General features: G+C 50.6%; 1 protein-coding gene across 2 annotated transcripts in view; it reads left to right on the top strand.

Annotated features, from left to right (window-relative positions):
• The first annotated feature begins 832 nt into the window (after positions 1-832).
• KIRREL3 (kirre like nephrin family adhesion molecule 3) overlaps positions 833-21,228 on the top strand; it is a 501,922-nt gene continuing 481,526 nt past the window's right edge. For both annotated transcript variants that reach the window (XM_090292940.1, XM_090292938.1), the window contains exon 1: positions 833-1,242. In XM_090292940.1, coding sequence (XP_090149066.1) covers positions 1,188-1,242 — 55 coding nt within the window. In that variant the 5' untranslated portion in view covers positions 833-1,187. The remainder of the gene's footprint in view (positions 1,243-21,228) is intronic.

Here is a 21,228-nt window from a genome sequence, read left to right as displayed (position 1 = left end):
TGTATCAAATAAATAGACCTAGATCAATTCACTTTGATATCCTGGAAGAAATCGAGTTTGATCTGAATGTGGGTTTCATATAGGTAAAAGATTTAAAGGTTCTTAAGAGGCAGTTGCCTATGACCTTGGCCTCTCCTTCCACATAGGCTTCCCAGCGCCTCTTGGAGGAAAGACACACGACACTCAGAGTGACGGAGTGCTTGTTAGTGGAGAGCCTGCACATGCAGACAGGCTGCTCCCCTGTCCTTGGTAGGAAATACGCAAATCGCGATGACAATAGAGGCATGTGTCACAAAGCTACCTGGCTTCCTCTAGTCCCTTCATTTTGTTTTCTAGGAGTAGCACAAAGCATACTAAGGTCCACCGTTTAGGTTTTATTACCTGCCTACCCCTCCTAGGAAAGTCTCACAAATGCAGAGCATGCTTGTGTCTTCCCCAACTCTGAGACTCCCGCGGCACACATCGGCCAGGTCCTTTCTGGGGAAAAACGCAGCTCTCCCCTCCCCGCTTCCTTCTCCCCTTTCAGCCCAGTCGCCAGTCCTCTGAACGAGGGGCGGGAACCTGCATATTTCAATGCATGCACATGCATATAGTCCTGCTTAACTTCACTCCCATTAAACAACATTACATCGTGTGGACAAAAAAAGTCACAGCTCCACTAGCTGTTCAAGATGCCTTTTGGTCACTAGCGGTGACAAAAGCTGAATTTCCCCCTATTTGGGGGGAGGGGGGAAAAAACAGAGCCCCCACCCCTCCGTTCTGCATAGAGCTCCTTTTCCAAGTGTTTCCTCTTTAATTATGATCCGTTTCCCCTCCCTCCCCCCTCCCCAGCTCCGGTGAAAGGAGCCCTTCTGTCACTGGTCCCTCGTTCGCTCGCTGGCTGGCGGTGGGAGGAGCCCGGAGGAAGCTGTGCGCCCGGGAGGCCGGGAGCGGAGATGGATCTGCTCCGAGAGGGGACGCTGCTGACGACCCCGGCTTCTCGAGGCGGCTAGAGACCAGCCACTTGTGCCGACTGGCTGCGGAGACCGGAGGCGCAAGAGCCGGAGGCCCCGGGGACCGTGGGACAGACGGCTGGTGGGCGACCCGGCGAGGACCGCGGCGCAGGCTGAGCCCCGCGAGCCGAGGAGGAGAAAGAAACTCACTGCGAGCCCAAGTTGCCCGCCGGCTCGCCCTCGCCGCGCCGAGGAATGAAACCTTCCCAGCTCCACCTGCTCTTCGTCTGCTTCTTCCTCTTCAGTCAAGGTAGGACCCAAGCCGCCGGAGTTGCAGGGAAAGTGGGTGCTGCCAGGGCGCGGGAGGCAGAGAGCGGTAGGCGGGAGGCTTCGGAAACTCGGCTGATGGATGCGCCTCTCTGGCCCGGTCGAGAGGCACTGGCATTGCTTCTTCGCCTTTGAAAATGCAACAAAATGGTACTGTTTATTTTCCTTTGGAAGGAAGGGGTATGGGGGCGGGGAGTGACTTTCTCCTCTCACTTGTCAACATCCAGCTCAAACTCTCCAATGCAAATGAGTCCTTTCTGCCCCCGGTATGTTAATGAGGCAGTATCTGTGTGCTTGTGCGCCGTGAACTTCTGGGCACCTCCTCTCCTTCAGACCCAGGCTGGAGAGGGAGCGAGCGAGTCCGGGAGGAGAGCTTTGTTTAGGTGGATTTTTAGATCAAAAAAGGTCTGACTTGCCTGAGCGTATTCAGAAGCGAGTGTGTGCGTCGCACATTTGCAGAAGGGGCTGCAATTACCGAATGTACTGTGGGGGTGATGTGCAGTGCTGGGGAACAGCTTTGTGAAGAGTTTCATTGAATGGAATCGAGTTCTCTGAGTGAGACTGAATTCTGAGTTCTCCTCAGCATTAGATTCAGGATACAAAATGGAATTTCGCCGCTGGTGCCGATTGTCTCCTTTCTGCTGCCTAGCAGGGGCAGAGGAGCTGGGGAACGTTCAGAAAAGAACTTTGCCGCCTCTGGGCTGGCTGCCACAGGGCAGCGTGGGGCTGTGGGGGGCAGAGGGAGGGAGCGGGGGTTGGGAGAGGGATCATGAGTGCCTACTTAGCCAAATGCATGAAAATGCACCTGTGGAATTGAGTTCAAAGGGGACAAGTAAATGGACCGCTTTCCACTGTTTCAGAAGGCCCATGCCGCTCCACCATGGGCAGCCAGCACAGCTCTGAGAGGGCCGGGACTCTCAGGAAAACCCACAACAGGGCAGGCCCATCTGTTGATTAAAGGAAGGGTAAAAGTTTTTGAGAACACAGAGCACCGCCATCCGTGGCTGGCCTTGCAAGCAAATACCATGTCTGCCTTTCTTCTCCTGTCAGGGAGAAGCCAATGTAAGCAGAATCCCAGCCTCCTCCCTCGCCGCTTCCTCTGGTACTGTGGTCCCTGCAGATTTCCCCTCATCAAATGTTGCTTATGGCCATCCTGAAGACACCGGAGGGCACTTCCCCGCTATGCCTACATTATACCCATGCCTGTGTATAATTACAATGCACACACACATACACTCGTGTATTCATGGGGCTGTGTGCACCTCACAGGGGCTCCCTGCAGCAGCAGGAAGATAAATTGCCTTCTCCAGAGTTTTCAGGCTGAATGAGTAAGACGTATCTCAGAACACTGCTATAAACAGTTTGGTTATATTACCGTTTGTGAGATGGCTCTCTTTATTGGATGGGCACAAACGTACACTCGCGTTCATTCTCCTGTGCCTCTTCCCAGTTCACTCAGGAAGTTGCATGTGGGATCCCTGAAAGGAGAAGCCAACCACCCCCTTATACGCAGTTCATGGGACCAGGGCACGTTTTCATCAGTGGTTTGGGTTTGCCGGTGGCACATCAACACAGTTCTTCTCTGGGTTGGCATAAGAAGTCTGTAGGTGTCTAAGTGCCTCTCCCGCTGTCTGCTGTCTGACTCATCAGAGTGCATCTTCTACTCTGCTTATTCCCTTCTTAGTACAGAGCTATTTCTTGACTGCCTCATCTTTAAATGTTTACCTGTAGAGGTTAAATGTCTGTTTCATCTACCCTTCGCCCTGAGGGCACTAGGAAGAAACCACAGCATCATGCAATTCATAGTTCCTTGTTATTCCTGAGTGCTCTGAGCTTGGCTGGCGCTGCTACCCTATCAGATGGTCGATGAGCAGACTCCAACACAGGTCTAAAGAAAGATGATGAGACCGAAGTGGACCCAGCCAGTCAGAATAGGTCCCAGGTCTCTTGAATAGATAGCATCTGACTACAGGAGGATGTTTTATGGACTTCATTGCAATAGAGTATCTTTTGACATCTTTTGACTTGCTCTGTGAACATTTAGTTGAATGTGGATGTTGTTTGGAGTGTGGCGAATCCCCCAGAGGGATCTATTTGACCCTCCTACAAATTTATGCTTAGTTCACACACTGTGCGCTGCCTCTACCTGGTGCCACGAGGTTATTATTGGATAGAGTGTATCTATGTATTTACGTTCAGCGGGTCATGAGAGGACTAGCCCGCAGGCTCTAGATGGCCCCGGCTGTCATCCCCCTGACTGAAGCCAGTTCCCTGCCCCCCCAACCCCCCCACAGAGCCACCCTTCTGACCCCCACCTTCCACATGCTCTCTCTCCTGGGATGCTTTCCAAGGAAATGTGCGGAGACTCAGGGATGGTCCTCCACTCAGAGAACACAAATGTCCAGGGTTCTATTTAGGGCCATATCTGGTGATACATCCATCTGCCACCATCACCCCTCACAGTGGAAACCTGCATGTCACCTTGGAGTTTCTGGAAGCAGGATGCTCAAGCTTCCTGCTCTCAGTTGTCTTAGCCCCTGTATAGCAGGAGTGCCCCAAACAGTGCGCGGATGGCTTTAAAAGAAAAAAGCCAGGTAAACTCTTAAAGTCTACTTCACTCATCCTGTCTTTCCTAATTTGTCAAATATTTATTTATCTTTCCTTTTATTCATAAGCCTTTGGTGAATGAAATTAAGATCTAATTAATTTCATGATATGCTGTGCTCTTATTCTTATAAGTTTGGGCTTCTCATGTAGGTGGAGACTGGGTGTTTAGTTATCTTTCCTAAGGTGGCAGGAGAAAGGCCCACTGGCTTCCTCCTCCATCCCCTGCCGCCCCCCCCACCCTGCCCCCCGCAAGGTGCCTGGGCATGGCTCCTCACCAGGAGATGGGTCACTGCTAGGAGCTGCTTGTGGGTTTCCTCTTGCTGGGGATGCCTCCTCCCTCCGCTGTCAGAACCACATGCTCTGGACAGAGAGGGATAATGTCACAGCACAATTTGCCTCCTGCAGAGAAGAGGCATGTTCTGCCCCGGGATGAAAAGGAATCGATTCTCTTGTCATCCTTAAACTTAGAACTTGCTCTATTTTTTCCCTTTACCATTTCACCTTGCCCACAACTATTTCCTCCTGTGCCCTCCTTCATCTTCAGGACTCAGCCCATCCAGCCTGCCCTTCCGCGACTCCCTCTGCCCACTGACCTCCAGTCCTGAGAGTCTGGGGACAGTGCACAGGCACCAGTGTGTTGCCTTTTACTTGGGACGCTCTGGGAAAGGTGCTGTCTCCCCAACTCTCTGGCAGTTCGCACTAGCCTTCCCAGTGTCCTGCCCTGCCTCCTAGTGACTTGTGGCTCTGAAAGTTCTAATGCTAGTGAGCTTCTGTCCCTTGTTGGCTTTGCCTGTGGGCCCAGCTGCTCTGGGCATGTTGGGGCGAGGAGAGGTCGCACTAAGTGTCAGCGACGTCCCTGAGTTGAGGATTCGTCTGGGGTGTCTAAGAAACTTGCTCTCCTGACTTGCTTGCAGGAATCCCCCAAAGGGGCTCTCAGATGTCCACTTGAGGGACAGAGGTTCATGGTGACGTGAATCTCTCAGGAAATAGAAGAACATAAAGCAGACAGGAGACTAACTAGAGTGTGAGCAGAGGGAGTTGGCCGGGGTGAGGTATGAGCCCCGGGGAGGACCAGGAGCATGGGAAGGAAGGGGCAATACAAGAAGTTTAACTTGCAGCAGTTTTCTTGGGGAGTGGGGTGAAAAGATAGCATGCGCACCTTGAAGCCAGCCAAAAGAACAGAGGGGAACCGGGGTGGGGGGCCCCCCTCAGGGAAGGCGTTAGAAAAGGATATTGGGAATGAGCAGCACCTTTGGAAACATTGATCCTCCTTACCCTGAAATGTCACATAACAGAAGAAAAGGCAAGTAATAAGTGTGATGCCCTCCCCCCCCCAATGCCCCAGCACCCCAAGTGATATGACATCTTGCCTAGAAGAGAAAGAATTGCTTCTTTTGTACTGGAAGGTCAAGGCACAGCTGCCAAGGGTGTGGGACCACTTCTTCCCCAAATTTGCTGGGTGAGGGAAACTGGGACATGTCTGTGGGGCACGGAGGGGGCCCCAGTGTCTGCTCCCTGGCAGGGAATTCTCAGTTGCCAGCCAGACCAATTGCAGAGGGAAGAGAAACTCCCCAGGGGTAGAGGGGTGTGGAGTGGGGTTAACACCTTCACTCTGCACTTACAGGGCCTCCCTCCTGGGTTGCAGAGGAGGATCTGGCTGCGAGCATGGCAGCACAGAGCTGGGCACAGGACCAAGGAGCAGCTCTGCCTGCTGCGTCTGTCTGGTCGGAGCCAGGGCCAGCAGGGGCCGAGGTGGAGCAGGGGATATGGCCCGAAGATGCAATTTTTCTCTTTTGTTCAGCCCAGTGGGGGTGACTTAGGAGGCATTATATTGCAGGCCCAAAAAAGCCCATGAATAATCCAGAGTGAATTCAAGAGATTTCAATAGCAAAATAATAACAATACTAATGATACCTTTGATTTGCAGAGTACTTTTCTTCCAAGGAGATAAAAAGATAAACTGTTTTGGAAACATGAACGAGGAAAAGAAAATTGCCTGTGATAGAGGAGTGGGGAGGAGGGCCAAGAGCTTTCATTGTGGGGTCTCCATGTAAATGGGGGGTGGCGGGGGTGGGGGGTAGGGCTGTGGTCCTAAGGCATCATTTTTCAGCTATAGTCCTTATCCTTGTAAGATGTTGAGATGACTTTTGCATGAAAAACCAGGGCACGCATTTTAATCAGGGTCAACCTAAAAGCTGTGAGGCCCTGGATTCCTTCCGCATGCGTCTGGGACCAGGGACACCCTAGCGGTACAGAGGGTCAGTAAGATCTAAGATCTCAAGCTTACTAGAGTCAGACTCAGACCCTCCCCACTGCGGTGACCCTGACTTTAATCGTGGTTCTTGTGGCAGAGTGATTGGGGTCCAGCCTTCCCTCAAGGCCAGGGGCCCCGGCATACTCACAGAGCGGGGGCCAGCTGGAGCGGCTGCTCTGGGGGCGTCTCCTCCCTCGGGTTTCATAGCCCATCACTGCCATTCACAAGGGAGAGAGGCGCAAAGCCAGCCAGTACCCAGTGCCCAGATCATAATAGCTGCGCCCTGTGTTCCAAGTGGAATGGGATTTTATCTCCAGTTAGGGGACGACGCAGAGACGCTACTGCATTGAGACACAGTACTGCCCCGTGTGTCACTGCATGCCATCTTCTTCTCCCCGGTTAGGTGTGCACATCAAATAAGAACATAGGTTCCTTCTAGATCATTAGAATCCGTCTGTCACCATGTCCTGCTTTCTGCCAGAGTTTGGGGATTAGGTGCGGGAGGGCTCCAGCCTTCCCCACTTGCTGGGTGGGAACCCACACTGTGCTGTAGGGTAAGGGTCACCACCACGTTTAACAGTAACTTTCACTATCATTAACTGTCTGCTTCTAACCTACTGAAGGAGCTAGGGATCAAACATCATGCATTTTGCCTTTTCCTCTTCTCCACACGGCAAAAATGAGTATTCTGGGTGTATACGTCTAGAAGTTAGTAAATGTCAATATTGGAGAAGTGTTTTCTTTCTACCACTGCAATTTAGCATAAGCTGCTTGGAAACAAATGTCTTCCGTAAGCACACAGTCAACACCACTATGAGGATTAAATAAATGTCAGCTTTTTCTCGGTACATTGGTAACAAGTTAAAGCTGTGGAAGGAGTGGCCAGCGTGGGTGAGTCCCGCTCCTGTCAGTTCTATGGCAGCCCCGGCCGGCCGGGGAGGGGGATGCTCCCCTTTCTCCTTCCTGGAAATAAAGGCAAGGAAGTAGCCAAATACAGACACCTGCTCACATGCCATTGTGAGGTTTTTCTGGCCGTCTAGAAGCCTTACCATGCCTACCGCAAGACTCCTAACACTGGGGAGCCCACTAGACACACACACACACCCTCACTTATTACTAAAATGTAGCGATGATGTACACACATACTCTCTCTCTCTCTCTCTCTCTCTCTCTCTCTCTCTCTCTCTCTCTCTCTCTCTCTCTCTCTCTCTCTCTCTCTCTCTCTCTCTCTCTCATTGCTAAAGCGGAGTGATGATGTCCAGAACTTAGAGTGAATCAGCCATCATACTCACGGCAGGTGAGCTCTCATTCTAACCTTCCACCTGGCACAGGTGGAAGAAAAAGTGAAATACATTCACCTGAGGCCATTTTTGGATCATTGAAACAGATGCTGCAATGACATGTGTCTGTGGTATTAAGAGAGTGTGCATAGCAGGTTGAATGACCTAGATGGTCTGCCTACTTGGCCTGTGTTCATTGGACAGTTGTTCTAAGTTCATATGCTTTCTCACTCAGGCCTAGAAGACAGGAATTTGAAATCGGACACAGACTGGCAGTAGAGAAAATGGAATGTCAGTTTCGCCATTCTGCCCTTTTCCCACAGGCGCTTTATAGGGTCTGGTGTCTCAAAGGGCCACATTTATTACCCCTCTTTTGTGATCTAATAGCATTTTATGACACCAAAACTCCGCCCTTGGCCTCTCAGCCAGCACTCACTGTGGGCCTTTGTGCAGTAGGCACTGTGCCAGGGGCTTCTGATGCAGAGATGCCTCAGACCATAGTTTTGTCCCAGAGGAGCTTTTAGTCTGGGCAGTGAGCAGACACTTGGACTCCTGGTTACCATCTGATGGGCTCAGAGTGGTCAGAATGTTCAGAGAGCAGCTGGGATGAGCAAGGGCATCAGGAAAGGCCGCACAGAGGAGGTGACTTGATCTAAAAGGTGTCCAGGGGTTCTCCTGGTGAAGCAGAAACAGTGCTCCAGGCTGCCCTTAGAATGTGTGCAAAGCAAGAAGATGGGGCAGAATATGATGTGTGCAGGGCGATGAGTCCTGTGGGTGACTGGAACGTTAGCATGTTGAAGGGAATCCAAGAGGAAGCTTGGGAAGAGACGAATCTGCTTCTGAAGGGTGGGGGATGACCTGCTGGAAGTTCTGAGTATGGATTGTCAGCATTAAGTCTACTCTTTAGAAACATTCTTAGTAGCTCATGTGTCTAGTCCTCTGTGTACCATGAGTTCCATGGACGCCCTCCCCCACAAAAGAAGGGTCAACATGTTATTTATTCTTCTTCGGATTGTCTGTGTTTCATGTATAGATTGGAATGGAAATGTACTCGATCTTTCCGGCTCATCTTCCTTCCTGGCTCTCAGGTCAAGGGTGGAACAGTGAGCAAGAGAGCAAGTGTGGAAAAGCTGGCCTTGACTACGTCCCCAAGGGAGGGCAGAGAAGGCTGGTGGGCAGATGTATACTTAAACGTGTTGTGTTGGAGGAGAACACGCAGCACACACCGCAGGCATGGCGGAGTCCACACTAGACTGTTAGTCAAATGGAATAACTGAGAGGTGGGATTTGCTAGTTTCTGGGGCCCCCGGAACACTAGCCAGAGCTGGAGGCAGCCTAACACTGAAGATGGGTGGTACACCAGAAAGAGAGACCAGGTCAAGGATGAGACGAGCAAGGGACGCCTAGGGACACTTTGCTGATGATTTCTTTTCTGTTCTCAAGAGGAAGCCAAGCGATTCTGGCTTTGGGGAGAACACGGTTCCAAGCTAAGTGGTTCTTCTACTCAGGTGTTAGACACATTTACAAGTCTCCTGGGCCAACGAACCTTTCATTCTAGAGTAAAGGACATCTTCGGATCTCCCCATGTGTCCCACTCTTCGGCCTGTTTTCATTTCCCAGCAGGACTAGCTCAATGGTGAAGCAAAACCTCCACTTTTCTGCAAGAAGTGGACAGCGACATTTCTAAGACTGTCTGTCTAACCCTGGTGTCTAAGGCTGGCCCACTGAACTGTCTCCCGTTGCTGAAAAACTAAGAGTGGAATTCAGGCCGTCAAGAATGAAAGAGTCGGTCGCTAAGAAATGGATTGGAGAGTAGGCTAGATGATATCCCAACCCTCTCCAGTTCTAAGATTTCCTAAATATCATCTTTTAGCAGCAAGCTATTAGAAGGTGGGTGACGTGTCATAGATCTCTTTGTCCCGTGCTCTTCCTTGTAGGTGCCAGGCACATTCCTTTGCTTGTTAGTGCTAGTGGTGGCGATAATATGTTTTTATCATGATGATCACTGGCGATGTATAAAGCTTCACAAGTCACAGCATGCCGTCCACCAACACGCCTTCACTTCCGCACCGCGACAGTAACACAAGGCGACTCTCATTGCTGCCGACCCCTCAGAAGGTGCTGCTCCCTGACCGCAGTCGGTCCCAGTCTGGTTCACGTGTTGTGTGCTGGATGCTTCCCCAATGCTGGGAGATCTGGCTGCTCTGGATTTTCAACACTGAGAAACGCATGAGCAGATCCCGAGCTGAGACACAGCTGAGTCGTGTTCGTATAACTTGTGGGAGTCCTCAGAGTCTCGGCAGGGAAGAGGGGTTTAGGGATTCCAGAAGGAAATTGGCGAGCTGACCTCTGAACAGCAGCCCTGCTGCGTAGCTCTGTCTCTTCTTTATTCCAGACTCTTTCTGGGTTAGGTTCCTTCACCTTTCTGGTTTCAGCTTTACCTGGAGGGCACAAGGTTTCCAGGACACTCCTGCCTGGGGACATGCAACTATTCTGAAGAAAGAAAGGGGAAAAAGCAAAGGCAGAGACTTTTCTTGTCTTAATTGGATGATGAAATATCCATTTCTTTTGTGCCCCCTGGTGCCTAGCACACCATTCAGCACATAGGATGCTATGAATACATGTTGAAATGATGGAATGAAACATGAGGCATAATGAGAGAAGGTGGTTCTGACATTACCCCTTGCGGGTTCTGCGAGGCCCCAAAGGAGGGCAGGGGAAAGCAACCAACTATTAAGAGCATGGTCTTGCCCTGTGGGAGGTTGCTGCTCTCTGAGTGAGGCTCTGAGTGACCATCGGGTCACCAGGAACCCTGCCAAGGGAAACATCCTCCGGCAAGCCACCCACTCCTCGGCTTCCGCAAGAGGCGAGCACGTCCTTCTGTTCTTCAATGCTTGTCAGTTCCCATTTCTGTCACTCACCTGCACATGTCACAGGTGACTCAGCTCTGGTGCTGTGTGACAGTCCACCTGTCACCCTTGGCAATGCTGGGAGCTATGACAGCTTCGGGTGTCAGTGGGGCCTGGTTGCTTATCAGGCAGGCATTCGGGAGACAGAAATGCAGAGCTCTCTCCCGCAGACCCATCCAGAGCACTGTGCCAGAAGCACTCCCACTCTTCCTGCCTCACTCACTGCCCTGGTGACAAAGAGACACTGCTAATTAACCTCCAGGTGGCTTTGTTCGCCAGGTCCTAGGACCCACATTTTCCCATACCTCACTTAAGGAGTCTGGGATCTACCCCACATTCACAGGGAGCCCCATTGCATCAGGGACACCAGGGCCCTGCACCATGTAAGGGACTACTGGGGACAGAGTGCCCGTTTTTTTTTCTTCTCGGGACCACCACAGGCGGGAGCTGGCAGAATGTTTTCGGAGATGAAACTAGGGGAACACTGCAATTCCTCCATATGCCTGATGGTGGCAGCAGCAGCGCTTGCAAAGCTAGGAGTTAGCAGCCAGCCAGAGGCCCAGGAAGGGAGTGAGCTCTCCCGTGGGTGCCTGGGCCTTTCTCTACCTGGGACAGTGGGGCTGGGGAGCTGAGCCTGAGGCAGGGGACAAGGAAGGGAGGAGCCAGCTTTTCTGGTGGATTTGAGGAGCTTCTGATGAGAAATGCTTCAGGGGCTTGGGAGAGCTACAAAAAGAACAGGTGAGAGAAACCCCAGCTTGCAGAGTCGGCGTCCCTGCAGCAAAGCGTTTTCCTGCAGAGATGTGTCTCCTGTGGGTGAAGAATGGGGTGTCTACCCCAGGAGAGTGGCTGCCTGCAGCCCTGAGCCCCACGTTTCTCGGGGAGCCCACTCCTAGGCCTGGGCCCCCTGCCCCTTTAATGACTCGGGACCCAATATTTCTGCTGTGTTCCCCTCTCCTGCTGAAAATGCAAAACGGACTGATACTAAAATGACTCCTTATTATTCATAATGTCCCAGGCGAGCTGGAGAGGTGGTACTGCTGCCACCTCAGGACAGAAGCAGGCACCGTGACCAAATCTCCATGAGCCATGGCTGTGTGCTGGGAAGTGGTCTTTCCAGGCAAGGTAGCCTGATCCTGGGCAGGTGCCTGCAGCTGGTGCCCTGCACTCTACCAAGGGAAGGCACGCACGGGAGTCCTCTGGGCGCCAACAGCTCCTTCCGTCCTCCTTCATCTGCTCAAGAGTGGCAGCTCACCACGCTTTTCAGGAAACTGGATCGAAGGCCCCAGGCTCGATCTATGTGCGGCATAAACAAACAGTGGGGTGTGGAAAGAAGCCTGAGGCCTCTGTTGGAGAAGTCCACTTCTCATCCTCTCTCTGTGAGGCCAGAGCAGCTGGGAGAACAGACCACTGATGTGGTTGACTGCCCGTTATTTTTGGTCGCTAGTGGGACTTTTAGGTAAGGTTTGCTCGAACCCAAGCAGCCTCCCAGGTCTGACTCAGGATCACCATGTCCTGCTGCTTCCTCTGAGCTCTGGTCCTCACATTGTCTGCCTCCCACGGGGTGAGGGGGGGCTGTGATGAAGTCGGGGAGAAGGGAGGATTGTTCTGTCCGTTTTGCTAATAGTTCCTTTGGCAAATGGCAGGTGACATCTTGAGCAGTTGATGTCGGAGACGAAAACGATTTTGCACAAAGTTTGAAAAAGCATGTCAGAAACTGTGGTTTTGATGCTCCGCACATCAGAGAAAGAAAGTTGAACTGTGTAATCTGAGAATTTCCCCAAAATAATAGAGCTAGATCTCGTCCTCACATAGAGATGTCATTCCAACGTGTAGGTGCCCTGGCTTTGCCGTCCTCCTCGGTCCCCTGATTTGGCCGCCTGCTCCCCTTGCCCCTTTCACAGACACGCCTCCTTCATGCTCAGCAATCCATCTACGGACTGAAAAAGAATCAAAACCAACAGTGGTTTCCTTGTGCTTCTCTCTACTACTGTTGTGCCCGTGGTTGCTGAATGGAGCTTGATTAGGGCCTGTGGCCAAGTCCCCCTGCTGAGCTTTGTGGGTTGTCCGCTTTCAGTCCTCATGGTGACCTGACCAAGCAGCATTGTCATTCCCGCTTGCAGATGAGAACTACTGAGGGTTAGGCTTTGTGACTTGACTGAAGGTCACACTGTGGGTAAGTGACAGAACCGCCACTCAAACACTCATACACAGGCCCCACACCCCTGCTACCCGTCCCTTCAGAAGGAATTTGGTCACATAGGTGCCTTGACAACTGTGTGACTTTCAGGAAGCCACAGAAACCCCTGTCCTGGCCGGTGGTCCTCCTCCTTCATAACTGGTAGGTTATGGGAAGAAGAGCTGATAGAAATTTTAAAAAAACAAACAAACAAAAAAACTCTCCTAACACAGAAGCATGAATAAGAATCTGAAAAGCTTTGCTAGTGGCTACTCTTTCCTTTCCTTTTCTTTCTTTCTTTCTGTCTTCCTTCCTTCCTTCCTTTCTTCCTTTCTTTTTTTCTTTCTTTCTCTTTTTTTAAATTCTTACTCTAGGGTATTATTATTGATGAGAGAGAGAGAGAGAGCAAGAAGCATCAATGCGAGAGAGAAATATGATTCAGCTGCCTCCTGCACATGCCCTGACTGGGGATCAAAGCCCCACCTTTGGGTGTGCAGGATGATGTTCCAGCCAACTGATCCACCTGACCAGGGCTAGTGGCTGCTCTTCTCCTCCAGAACCCAGCTCCAGAGTAGCTTCACATTTTGAAATCCAAATGCTGATCTCCTAACAAGAATCCATTACCACCTAACTTTCCTTCAGTGGATTAAAAAAAAATTCTGCATGGGGAGAGGTTAGTGTGGTGTTAGCTGCGTGCTGTAAGAACAGAGCTTCTCTACATGAAGAGGCATTCCAGGACATCAAACCCTCTTCCTTGTCAAGTCTGGAATAGTAACAATGTCAGGAGACCACATGGTTCTGAGATGATTAATAACGGTCGTTAGGGAGAAATAAAAAGACTCTCGGAACACAGAAGAGTGTGAATGCCGTTCGGCCTCCAACGCGCCTCACTTTGGCTCCAGCTGGTACATCTTAACTTGTGTCAGAAGTCATTTCTAAAGATGGCATGTACCTACCTGGGCCATGCTTTTAAATCATCATGTTGCTGTAAGATGCTCACTTATGATAAACGAGCAAAACAAAAGTTCTTTGAAGTTTTCAAAGCTCCTTTAGGTGGAACCAGAGGAATACAGAGGAAGCATGCGAGGCAGATAGGTCACCGTGTGGAAGACATAAAATTCCTTCCTCTTAGTCCTCAGCCTGAGCCCCTGAGCAGAGCACGTGACCAATTGGCAGCTCCCTGCAGCCGTTTCCAGGGCTCCCAATCCACACGGATGCCGTTTCTCTGGGCATGAGCTTTGCATTGGGTTCTCTCTTCATTGGACCAGGGCAGGGGTATTCCCCTATCGAATCCATACTTTCTAGGTCAGCGGTTCTCAACTTGTGGGTCACAACCCCTTTGGGGGTTGAATGACCCTTTCACAGGAGTCACCTAAGACCATCAGAAAACACATATATAATTACATATTGTTTTTGTGATTAATCACTATGCTTTAATTATGTTCAATTTGTAACAATGAAAATACATCCTGTGCTGTTGAAGGGGTAACTGCACTACGTATATTAACTAGGGCTCTACAAGAGATCCAGAGTAGTTTGTAACCGGAGGAGTTAGGGTGACCAATGGGATTCGCCCCTGGAGTTTCATGTGATATTGTCCTAGGGTGACGTGCACAGTGACAGTGAACTCAGGAGTCACCATGGGTGGTGAGCATGGGAAACCGATGTACTAAGGTCAAGAACATAGTTAGGAGCACGGTGGCTTTGCCAGTCTGTCACTGACTTCTCCACCTTCCCCACATCCGAGAAGCAATCCGAGAGTCATTTTTTTTCCTGTGGTTCTTAGCCCTGTCCCACCCCAGAGGGCTCAGGAGAGCCGTGTGGTTGTCTCGGCTTACAGGGAAGACAGTAGTGAAGAGAGCCCATGAGCTTTCTTCCCCTGGCCCTTTAGAATGTTTATTTTAAAGTCTACACTACACGCCAGAGAGGCTAGGGCACGTGAAGGATGGATTTGCTGCTTTGCCCAGTGAAGGGATTCAGAATGTATGTAATCATGCACCCCAAGAATTCCCGTTCCGCTTTTTGAAAATCTTCAAGGTCAATACAACTACAGATATTGATGTTGACTTCCTTGTGAACTGAGACCTGCTAGCTGCTTACTTTTATTTTATGTTTCATTCAATTCACAAAAAAACATTCTCATCAGTAGGTGTCTGGGCCTCTGTCTTCAACTGAAACCACCAGTGGGAGACCAGCTGCAGGGGCAGATGAACACAGCAGGGAAGGGGGGAGCCGGAGAGGGAGCCGGCGCCAGATTCAAAGGCCCCCAAACACCCAGTGGCTGCTGGGTAGCACCGTGCTCTGTCCAGGTGTCTGAACGACAACGTGGCGATAGCAGATGGGAAGAGGCAGTGCCACGCTCAGGTGTTCGTGTCTGTCAGGCTAGCCAGGAAAGACAGAGGGACAGACAGGAAGAGGAGTGTGGGACACAGACATTTTAGTCTCCCAGAGGTAAGACGAGAGGGTTCAGCACAACAGCTTTAACTCTCCCCAGTCCAGATGGGCTCCATGAAGGCGCACCCCTTCCACACAGAAGGCTGCGAAGTTTCCATCCATCAGCGAGACATTTTAGTCGCTTAGCCATGAGGGCGGCCGCATGGGCTGGATTCAGGCACAGCTGTCTCTGTCATTAGAAGGTGGTGTGTCCATTTGATAGTGTCCCAACAGCTACAGGACAAAGATCCTCAGGCTGGAGGTCTGGCCTCTCGCCTCCCCATGCTCACACCCCCTGCCCCTCACTGCAGCAGGCTGAGCTGCTGACCCCACTGTCTGTGCTCTGCTCCCTCAGCCCCGCCCCCCACATGCACCCCGGCTTTCTCACCTAACTCCCTGCCACCACATTGGTCTGGGTGACTTCGGGAGTTTCCCTGACCTCGCTCCTCACAAGCAAATTTAAGTGCCCTGTCCCCGTCCTTCCCTAGCCCTCCTTGGACACCCCATTAGCACTTGTCACAATATACTGAAGAGACGTTTCCTGCCTGCCTTCCCTTCTGGGTGATGAGCTTACGGAAGGCGAGGGTGGGTCCTGTGACCTGGTTTGTGCGGCTCCTCTGTCGGACCTGGGTACAGAGCCGACACGCGACCAGTGTTTTTTGTACAGGGAAAGACTGGACCATGTCGGGGACTCAGTGGCTCCACTCGCCACTTGTGAGCCCATAAACGTGCTTGATCAGAGAACATGCTCTGCTGATCACTCTGCCTTCTGCCAGCCATGCCTGTGAGCGCCCAGAGTTCCTCGGGGGAAGGGCGGTCAGAATTTAATCCCTCTTTGCGTTTATGCCATTCTTTGGGGTTTCTAGAACCCTCTCACCTTTATTACGATCGCCTCTCATCCTCACTTTAAAAAATTAGGAAACTGAGACCAAGTTATGTCCCATGGCCTTTCTAGGGTCACACAGTATCAGTGTAAGAGAGGAGAACCCAGGAGTTCTGAATCCAAGCCCCGTAGTTCTTCCCCTCCCCACCTTCTGTGTCTCCTGCTGGGTTCCTGCCCCTGAGGTGGATGGACCAGGAGGGGGCATCCCACGGAGCATGATGGGTAAGTGCATCCTGTAGAGGCAGGGTAGCGTGGGCAAGGCTCTGGTAAAGCAGTGATGGCTGGTTCCAGCCAAGGGACAAGGGTCTCTGTACAGTGGCTGCGGTGAAACCACTCTTGACTGGCGTTCTCCTGTAAATGCAACACAATAAAGAGATCATTATAGCTCCATTGTAGGGAGGGCTTCCTAGTGCCTGGCAGTGGCGCCTCCCAGAGCAGCCCTTCATGTTGTGCTGGCCATGACCTCCTTGCACTGCAACCGCCGTGAGGTGGCAGTCTAGAACTTGCTGAGGGTCCAGAGCACCACCACGACTTATCTCCCTCCAAGCCTATGAGACTAGAGGCCAGGAGGCCATTTGCTGTGTCCCATGCCTTATATGCAGAAGAGACTCAGACCTCCTCCCAAAGCTGTCGCCATCTAGGAGTGTTTGGGCTCATCATGAGAGTGTTAGGCAGAGGGAATGGTTCTGCAGCCGTCCCATTCAGTGTTTCCAGGGGTGCTGAGTGGTGCCTGGTGCCCAAGTCAGCATAGATCTGCTCAGCATCCTCTGTCTCTTCGAGGCAACATCCTGCATGGTTTCTGCAGAGCAGGTGAGGCCAGGCAGCCTCTCTCAGCAGGGTTCAGCGGGATGATTAAACTCAGGGCCCTAAAAGGCTTCCGTTTTGTCGGTGAATTAAACCAGTCCCTGCGTACCAAAAATGGTGCTAGTTATGTGCAGTCCTTGGGAGAAGGAAAACGCAGTTACTCCTGTTCTTTTCTGGGTTCCCTGGCTCAGAAGAGGAACCTCAGCTGAGAAAGGATATCTGGGCTCTGTATTAGTTGCCTATGGCCGGTGTAAAAATTCCCACAAACTTGAGTGGCTCCACACAGCACAATTTGTGGACCAGAGACTGAAGGAGCCGACAGCCCCTCCCCCCCACACGGTAAAATGCAGGCCGTCCTCCACACCTCCTGTGTGAGAGGTCTGTGCCTCAGTCTCCCTACCTATAAACTGGAGAGAATGATCTTCCCCCCATTTATGTTTATAAAGTACTTTGGGATGATCAAGTCAAAGGTGCTGAGTATGAAATGCTTATTATAATATGAGTTAGTATCAATTATGCTTACATCAATCAATGGAGCTTCTACTAGATGCAAGTATCATTGGGTCCTGTGGGGGAGACTTTAGGGGGAAAACCCATTGGAGTCTGTAGTTAAACTTCACTAAATGATTCTTAATAGTGATTTACTTTGGCTTCATTAGCATGGAGCATGGGAACTCTCCTTTAAAACATCACAGAGCTCAGCCTCCTCCTGTCCTTGTTGTAATTGAAATGAAACAGAGAAAGCCAGGGCTATGTAAACAAAGGACAACTGGGCCCCGTGCTTTCTGTGTGTGACTTGCTGTAGGGTAAGAGGTTTGTTGCCTGCACTTTGATGTTCTCTCTTTGCCTCTGAGCCTGGTTGAATTTCTGGCCTTTGATTGAGGAGCCGGCTAAGAAGGAGGCACCAGGGAGCGGGTACAAACCGCATGTGGAAGTGAACGTGGGGTGCAGGCTCAAGGATGAGTTTGTGTGTCTTGCCATGTGTTTTAGAGCAAAGGAAAGTGTATATGATGCCAGTATTAGACCCCACGTTGGACGGTTTAGGCCTAGTGATTCAGCTGATGTACCTGAAAGGTTTTGTGAAGTCTCCCTCAGGTTAGAGAAGGTTTAAGAAATTAGGAAGCTTAGCCCATCTCAGCCCACCCTACCGCCAGATGCAGCAAGACTCCATAGAGGGCGTGGGGCTGTTAGATACACAGTGAGGGCCGGAGTGACTGACCCTGTACCAGTCACTCTCTGGCCTCCAGAAGTGGCAAAATATGAGGCCCCCAGACAGACCTCTGATTCTGCCTTCGCCCTCACCCCGAAAATCCAATGCAACTCTGCACTGGAAGCCCAGTGAGAGACACAAGCCGTGGACAATGGTAGCATCTTACAATAGGTTTAGAAAATAAAATGCTCAACCCTGGAAGAGCCTATGTGCTGGAAAGGTTATGTGGCTGCTGAAGAGCCCCAGAGGGGCATCACCACCCCTGGTGCCAGGCCTTGGGGCTCTGGGGCACTAGAGCAGAGGGGCAAGCCTGAGAGTGATTATAATCCTATTATGCAGAGCTCCCCCTATTTATTTCTTCATATGGAGGAATTTGTATATATTTGCATTTTGTTCTATTCGATGATATGCATAGAATTCAAATTGGGATGGCTTGCATAGATTTGAATATTAATGAGATGTTTAAAGGCTGCTGTCCCTGGCAGAGTCCCCCAGCCTGGGCATGTGTGGTGCAGAAGCTCCAAAATCACCTCAGGCACCAGCCAACGCCAGTGCCACCAGGGCCAGGAGGAGGGGCGCCCTCTGTGGAAGAGATAGAGCCCTCCTGCTCAGCCTGGAACCCACTCCTCAGAGGGGGTGCACTGAAAACAGCCCCCAAGGGTGCGTGGCTTATGGGCTCCTCAAACATCCAGAACCCACAGCTTCAGCAGTGCCATAAAGAACAAGGTGTTCTGCCACCTTGAGAAGAGTTGCCTTTCCCTCACAGAATGGGTAGCAAGGGGCAGAGTCACGTGTCCAACCAGACAGGTACAGGTGTGCATAGTGCTTCCTCTGCGATCAAGGAAGGTGCTGGAGCTCTCCAGCCCATTGAACACCTCCTGGTTATTTTCCTATAGAATAATGGCAGTTGTCATTGTACCCTCAGTGGGCCTTCTGGAGGCTCTGGTAGGACATTACTTGATGCTGGTCACTGGAGCATGTTAGCATTAACTTCTATAGCCTGCAGAGGCCCTGGGCTAAACTCTGAGAATAAACAGGAGATGATGGCTTGTAAACATAAGAAAGCCCCACTGGTCATTGATCCTCTCTTTGTCTAGGGGCCTGGGTAACAGCTTGTCCTAAGAAGTGGGCCTCTGGTACTGGGCTCCAACTATCTATAACTGAGTATCAAAATGTGTAGGTTCATCCCATAAGAATAGCAGTTTGTGGTCATTTAAATTGGGCTAATGGTAGTTTACTGTGAAGGGCTCTAAATATATCATCATTCATTGCTGAAGTACTAGGAATCAACATTTTCAAGTGATCCCCAAATTATTTTATTGTATCCTAACTGGATCTTGGTTAGTTCCAAGTTTATACTCCTGGCACCTATTCTGGTGGCTAATTATGAGAACCAGAACTAATGAAAATACACTCGTGTCTCATTTAGCTTCCTACTCCATGAGGCTCTCACGGGTACCCCATCGTTGCTTCTAAGTCAACAATCTGAAAACCGGATCATTTTATCTCGTGTTGTGGCCCTAATCTGAGTCAAAGGTACCCTCGCATTCCCAATACCTGTTCTGAAGCCTGAGTCAGCACCAGCCTCTATCCGATCAGGTCTCTTGTCATGACAGATTTTATCTATGCTGTCTCTTTAGTGTGTCTTCTGTTGTTCTACTTACCCTCACCATTTTCTTCCAAACTATTAGAGCATCCTATCAAGTTCCTCACTTTTTTCCAAAGTCCTCCTTTATCATCACCATTATTCAGGTACCTGTATCTTCCTAGAATACAAGTCAGATTTACTCTTCCCATCACAGCCAAGTCCATGGCCACCCTTTGCCTACAAAACAGAGCCCGAGCACCTCCACCTGGCTAAGGACTGGACCCTCACCCCACATTCAGAGTCCTCTGGAGTCTGACATCAGCTGAGTTTTCAGTATCTTCTGTCCACTCCTCCTTGCTCTCCAAGCTTCAGCCAAAAATATTTATTTTCATATTTCCTGGTTATACTATGACCGCATGTCTTTGTTTGTGTTATTCCCTCTGCCTGAAGTATTCTTTCCTCATCGTTCATTGAAATACTCTTTACATTTCAAGGCTTGGCTCCAATGTCACATCTTCCATGAAGTGACTTCCTGTATCCAGCTCAGAGTCCCTCCTTTCTTCATCCTCCTTTGACACGATGTGTATACAGTGCTGTGTCCTGTGTTCAGTCCTGTCCAGCTTGCTGTTCACACTGCATCTCCCGAGCTCCACTGTGAGTTCCATACAGAGAAAACTCCTCTTCTAACCTGTGAGAATCACCTGATCATCTCGGAGGGTGCTCAACAAATGTTTCATAAGTCAGGGAAAGGGGTGAGGGGACAAGGCACGGTATAGCTTGGGGTCCAGATCCCTGCCGCCTCCGGTGCAGCTGGCTCTCGCCCGTCCAGCACCTAACGGTCTTGAAAAGACGCCAACACTTCCAATGCACCTGCCACGTCTGCCAGGGGCTTTCTCGTGGTCTCAATGCATTCTCCATAAAAACACAATGAGGAAACAATCCTTATTTTATTTCCATTCCCAGACGAGGAAACTGAGTCCCAGGGAGGTTAAGAACTGTGCTCCAGATCCTATCTTCAGTAGGTAATGGAGCCAAAAATACAGGCGCAGGCCTCCTGAGGTGTCCCTGCCTGTCCCCCAGCGCGGCCCCTCTCGAAGCCGCTAGACTCTCGGCTTCCCCAGACTCTGTCAGGCTTCAGTGCTCGGGGAGAATGAGTTTCCTTCAAATCAATCCCGGATGCAGTTATTATTTTATAGGGATGTTGTAAGTTGATAAGGTAGCTGTTATGTGTTAATAGCTGTTGTAATGTTGTTCTTAAGGCCTATTACTTGTGCTAGTTTGTATTTTAATGTGTGCAAAGGTGATTACAACTTTAATATGAATGTTAAACAGATTAGCTGATTTATATGTAAAATAAATAAATAAATGAAAGGCATTCTCTCATTTCTATTCAATTCTCTCTCCCTCTGTCTCCTCCCACACTGTCTGAAAAAGCAGATGTGGTCTGCAGAGCGTTGACAACGGAACACAAAGAGAGTGTTTTCTGGGTGATTCATAATAGTTATAGCCAGGTCTTCTGTTCCGGGTGAATTTGGACTCTGTCTTTAATAGCTGCTTGCCTGAGAGTTTGTGCTCCTAACTGCGTTCGGAGTTCCGTTTTGTCTGAGATCTGTTCATTCACCATTCCCTCCTTGCGATTGTGTCCTCTGCCCCCAGTCAGCCCCTGCTGTTTCCTCCACACTGACCAGAAAGTGGGCTAAGCCTTCAGAAAGGCAAGTAAACCCCTACGCATCCCGTTGTGTCTAGGAGCACAGGGTGTAGAAGGGAAGACAGATACAAAAACCAACCATTTGGGCACGGAAAGGTGGGGACCCGGGGCAGCTCG

The sequence above is a fragment of the Furipterus horrens genome, unplaced genomic scaffold, assembly GCF_987537825.1.
Source record: "Furipterus horrens unplaced genomic scaffold, mFurHor1.1.pri manual_scaffold_11, whole genome shotgun sequence".
NCBI classification, from domain to species: Eukaryota; Metazoa; Chordata; class Mammalia; order Chiroptera; family Furipteridae; genus Furipterus; species Furipterus horrens.
Note: the sequence above shows the minus strand (reverse complement) of the source record. Positions and strands in the feature narration are given on the sequence as shown.